The 5,063-nt window shown below is 68.9% G+C and overlaps 2 protein-coding genes across 2 annotated transcripts in view; one reads left to right on the top strand and one right to left on the bottom strand.

The window, feature by feature from the left end:
* Positions 1 to 15: 15 nt before the first annotated feature.
* Positions 16 to 3,801, top strand: SYDE1 (synapse defective Rho GTPase homolog 1; the record flags this gene model as incomplete). Its single annotated transcript, XM_026055534.1, has 6 exons — positions 16 to 733; positions 820 to 1,031; positions 1,105 to 1,231; positions 1,314 to 1,471; positions 2,517 to 2,730; positions 3,205 to 3,801. Coding segments are annotated over 6 exons (1,740 nt in total), but the record flags the coding sequence as incomplete, so codon positions are not given.
* The window catches only part of ILVBL (ilvB acetolactate synthase like), a 7,560-nt gene continuing 6,140 nt past the window's right edge, over positions 3,644 to 5,063 (bottom strand). The window contains exons 14-15 of the mRNA XM_026055535.1: positions 4,366 to 4,471; positions 3,644 to 4,281 (exon numbers count right to left, since the gene is read on the bottom strand). Of these exons, the coding sequence (XP_025911320.1) occupies positions 4,103 to 4,281; positions 4,366 to 4,471 (285 nt within the window). The 3' untranslated portion in view covers positions 3,644 to 4,102. The remainder of the gene's footprint in view (positions 4,282 to 4,365; positions 4,472 to 5,063) is intronic.

Genomic DNA, 5,063 nt, shown 5'->3' with positions numbered 1-5,063 from the left:
CCCCTGCCCCCCCCAGGGAAGGTGCCGCTGCCCTGCGTGGGGCCGGGACCCCCGTCGCCCCCCTGCAGCCCCGACGCCTCCAAGAAGAGCCGCTCGCCGAGCAAGGCCAAGTCGCCGGGCACCGTGCGCCGCCTCTCCCTGAAGATGAAGAAGCTGCCCGAGCTGCGGCGCAAGCTGAGCCTGCGCGGGCCCCGGCCCCCCCGCGGCGCCGAGGCCGAAGGCTCCGGCCTCGCCTCGCCCTCCGCCAAGGAATCCAGCAACGTCATCAGCCGCTACCACCTGGACAGCAGCGTGGCCTCGCCGCCGCCCCGCGCCAAAGCGGCCGCCAAGGGCGGCTACCTGAGCGACGGCGACTCGCCGGAGCGACGAGCCGAGGCCGAGGAAGAGGAGGGCGGCCTGGACGCCGGCGCTTTCCAACCTTACGGCGACGAGGACGAGGCGGCGCGGCGCGGCCGGCCCGTCTCGGGGCTGCTGAGCGTGCACCTGTGCGGCGTGCGGGACCTGGCGGCGGGCGCCGGCGAGGTTTTCTGCGTGCTGCAGGTGGACGGCGCCAAGCGGGGCCGTACGGCGCCGCTGCCYTGCAAAGCGCCTTTCCTCACCCTCAACCACACCTTCAACCTGGAGCTGGAGGGTGCTCAGCACCTTCGGGTGCTCCTCTTCTCCTGGGACCCAGCCGCCGGCCGCAACCGCCTCTGCTGCCACGGCGCCCTCGGGCTGCCCCACGTTTTCGCGGGTGAGCGAGGAGACGCGGGGCGGCGGCGGCGGCGGCGGGCGCGCCCGGGGGAAGGCGATGCTCAGGGCAGCGTTCTGCACCCGTAGGTGGCCAGGCGCGGTGGCTGGCCCTGCGGCTGCGCCCCGGCGGCGTCCTCTTCTGCAAGGTCACCCTGGCGGAGCGGCGGGCCGGCGGCGAGCGGGAGCCGCGGGTTTTCGGCGTGGAGCTGCGGCGGCTGGTGGAGCGGGAGCGGGCGGCCACCAAGGTGCCGCTGCTCATGCAGAAGTGCCTGGCCGAGATCGAGAAGCGGGGGCTGAAGGTGGGTTGGTGGCACCGCGAGGGAGGTGGTGGCCTCTCGGGGACACCGGTGACGCCGCCCTCCTCGCACCCAGGTGGTGGGTCTGTACCGGCTTTGCGGCTCGGCCGCCGTCAAGAAGGAGCTGCGCGACGCCTTCGAGCGGGACAGCAGCGCCGTGACGCTCTCGGAGCGCCTCTACCCCGACATCAACGTGGTGACGGGTGAGCGCTGGGGTGCTGGGGTGACGGGTGGGGGGGTGGTGGCACCCTTGGGTGCTCTGACACGGCAGCCGCTTGCCCCCAGGCATCCTCAAGGATTACCTGCGGGAGCTGCCCACGCCGCTCATCACGCCCACGCTCTACCGCGTGGTGCTGGAGGCCATGGGTGCCCGGGCGCCCGGGGTGCTGCCGGGCCGGTGGGATGCTGTCGCCCTCCTCGACTGCCTGCCTGACGCCGAGAAGGTGGGTGCTGGTGGCCAGGAGCGGGTGCGGAGGAGGTGGGTGGCGGTGGTAAGGAGGTGGGTGTGGGTGCTGAGGAGGTGGGTGCTGGTGCAGAAGTGGGTGCTGGTGCCGAGGAGGTGGGTGATGGCGCTGAAGAGGTGGGTGATAGTACCAAGGAGGTGTGTGCTGGTGGCAAGGAGATGTGTGATGGTACTGAAGAGGTGGGTGATGGCGCTGAGGAGGTGGGTGCTCACAGCGAGGAGATGTGTGATGGCGCCAGAGAGGTGGGTGGTGGCACCAAGGAGGTGGGTGGTGACGCTGAAGAAGTGGGTGATGGCACCAAGGTGGGTGCTGGCAATGAGATGATGACAGCACCAAGGAGGTGGGTGCTCAAGGCAAGGAGATGTATGATGGCACTGAAGAGGTGGGTGGTGGCACCAAGGAGGTGGGTGGTGATGCTGAAGAAGTGGGTGATGGCACCAAGGTGGGTGCTGGCAATGAGATGATGAGTGACAGCACCAAGGAGGTGGGTGCTCAAGGCAAGGAGATGTGTGATGGCGCTGAAGAGGTGGGTGGTGGCACCAAGGAGGTGGGTGGTGATGCCAAAGCGGTGGGTGATGGCACCAAGGTGGGTGCTGGCAATGAGGTGATGAGTGACAGCACCAAGGAGGTGGGTGCTCAAGGCAAGGAGATGTGTGATGGTGCTGAAGAGGTGGGTGGTGGCACTAAGGAGGTGGGTGATGGTGCCGAAGAGGTGGGTGATGGCACCAAGGTGGGTGCTGGCAATGAGGTGATGAGTGACAGCACTAAGGAGGTGGGTGCTAGCACTGAGGAGTTGGGTGATGGTGCTGAGAAGATGGGTGCTGGCACCCAGGAAGTGGTGTTGGCCATGGGGAGGGCCAGGGAGGGTCCATCTCCTGGGACCTCGTGCCTCCCACGTCACCGCCCGCAGCCCGTGGTGGCTGAATCACGCCGTGTCCCGTGGGCACCCCGTTTCACCAAGCGCCCTTTTCCCGGGGGCCCCGGCATCCGGGCACTCCATGGCTGACGCCGCCCCCCTCGGCAGGCCACGCTGACGCGCCTCCTGGACCACCTGAGCCTCGTGGCCTCCTTCCACGCCTTCAACCGCATGAACCCGCAGAACATCGCCGTGTGCTTCGGGCCTGTCCTGCTGGGCCGCGGCCACGAGCCCGGCTCGCCCCGCGCCCAGCACCCCGCCGGCACCGTCGACTTCAAGAGGCACCTCGAGGTGCTGCACTACCTGCTGCGGGCCTGGCCGGGTGAGCGGGGCGGCCACGGGCCACGCCACGTGGCCACGGTGGTGGTGGTGGTGGGGATCCGCGTGGTGCTGCTTCGCTCCCGGCCCGGGATCGCTCTTGGGATTTGGGGAAAAGAACGGGCCACGAGGTTGTCCGTGGGCTGCTGCGCCGTGGCTCCATTTCTGCCAAAGAACCTATTTCTGCCCCGTTTTTGCCTGCCACCCCCAGCCACATGTGGCTTCCCCGTGGCCACCTGTTTTCAGCAGTGGGTCCGTGGCCCCCAGCCCCATGTGGCTGCTCCGTGGTCCGTTTTCATCATCCAATCCGTGGCCCCTAGTCCCACGTGGCTTCCCCGTGGCCACTCATTTTTGACAGTGGGTCCGTGGCCCGTTTTCATCATCCAATCTGTGGCTCCTATCCCACGTGGCTGCCCCATGGCCACCCATTTTCGGCAGCGGGTCTGTGGCCTTAACCTATTTTCTCTCCCTTCTGCAGCCCCCCAGCAGGATCCGGCCCCCCAGCCCGGCTGCCCGTGTCCCCAACGTGGCCCGGCCGCGCCTGAGCGGCCCGTGGTGGCCCGCCACCGTCCCCGGGGCCCCGAGAGCCCCCCTAGCAACCGCTACGCCGGCGACTGGAGCATCTGCGGCCAGGAGGTGCTGCCGGCCACGGCCACGGCCACGAGCGTCTTCGTGGCCGACTTGGAGGCCGAGGCGCCCTTCGGCCCCCGGCTCAACCTCAAGGACTTCGACGCCCTCATCCTCGACCTGGAGCGGGAGCTGGCCAAGCCCATCAACGTGTGTCTGTGAGCCACGGCCACGGCCGAGATTTTCGGACCAAATCCGCGGCCTTCGCCCCCGTTCGGGGAGGCCCTGGCCACAAACGTGGCTCCGCGCAGAAAGGGGGGGGGGACGCTTTTCACGGCCAAACTCCGCCGCCAAGTGCCTGTCCCCGTCCCACGGCACGGGAGCTGTTATTTATTACTCGAGCTTCGCCGCCACGGCCTTACCCCGACCGCCTCGCGTGGCTGCCCGCCACGTCCGGCTGGGCCCGGGGCCCCGCCACCGTCACCAGCAATAAAGGACACAAGCTGCACTCACGCGTGCGCCGGGGGCCGTGCGCGGAGGTGACGCCGTGGCCACGGCCACGTATCCCGCGGGGTCGATTTATTAGTAGGGGGAGAAAGGACGGGGACGAAGCCACCGCAGGGTTACGCACCGTGCCGGTGGCTGTCCTGTCCCCGAGTGTCCGGCCAYGGGGTCGTGGCACCTCGGCGTGGCCCGTGGCACCGAGCCGAGCAGCTCCGCCGGGATCCTCCGTGTCACCGCGCCGGGGTAGGGACGGGGGGGACAGGCCACCGCGGCGGCGCTGAAGGCCGGCGGTGCCACGCGTGGCCTCACACGGAGATGGAGCCCTGGCGGAAGTCGCTCTTGCCGATGAGGGCGTTGACAAGGACGGGCCGGCCCTGGCGGCACGTGGCCTGGGCGGCGCGCAGCACCGCGTCCAGCCCCTCGCCGGCGTCGCTGCCCACCACGAAGCCTTTGGCGCCCAGGCCCTCCGCCACGGCGTGGTAATCTGCGGGGATGGCTCGGCTCAGCCCCGCGCTGCCTCCGGGGAAGGCGGGGGGGACACGGGGACGCGCCGCCGCGCGTGGCTCACCCGTGTACTCGAGGCCGCAGGCCACGTTGCTGCCCAGCAGAGCCACCTGCTCGCGGGAGATCTGGCTCCAGCAGGCGTCGTTGCCCACCAGCGCGATGACGGGCGTCTGTGGAGCGAGGCGCTGAGCCACGGGGTGGCCCACGGGGGCGGCCCGTGGCCCAAACCCGGGAGCAACCTCCCCCCCCACCGCCACCCAGGTCCAGTTCTTTAGTAGCCACAGCCCTGGCTTGGTCCTTCCTGGTACCGGTGGTGGCCTGACACAATGTGGCATGGCGTGGCACAGTGTGACATGGCGTGGCATGGTGCATCGTGGCACAGCACAGTGCAGCATGGCACGGCATGGCACAGCACGGTGTGGCACGGTGCAGCGTGGCACAGCACAGTGCAATGTAGCATGGCATGGCACAGAGCAACGTGGCATGGTGCAGCGTGGCATGGTGTGCAGCACATACGGCGAAGCGTGGCATGGCACGGTGCAGCATGGCACAGCGCAGCACGGCAAGGTGCAGCATAGCATGTTGCAGCACAGCCGCCTGGTACGGTGCAACATGGCCCAGCGTGGCATTGCACAGCACGGTGCAGCACGATTTCGCATTGCACAGCGTGGCATTGCACAGCGCGGTGCAGCACGGTGCAACGCGATATGGCATTGCACAGCGTGGCATAGCACAGTACGGTGCAGCACGGCACAGCGTGGC

The sequence above is a fragment of the Apteryx rowi genome, unplaced genomic scaffold (assembly GCF_003343035.1).
Source record: "Apteryx rowi isolate R43461 unplaced genomic scaffold, aptRow1 scaffold_1234, whole genome shotgun sequence".
Taxonomy (NCBI): domain Eukaryota; kingdom Metazoa; phylum Chordata; class Aves; order Apterygiformes; family Apterygidae; genus Apteryx; species Apteryx rowi.
Note: the sequence above shows the minus strand (reverse complement) of the source record. Positions and strands in the feature narration are given on the sequence as shown.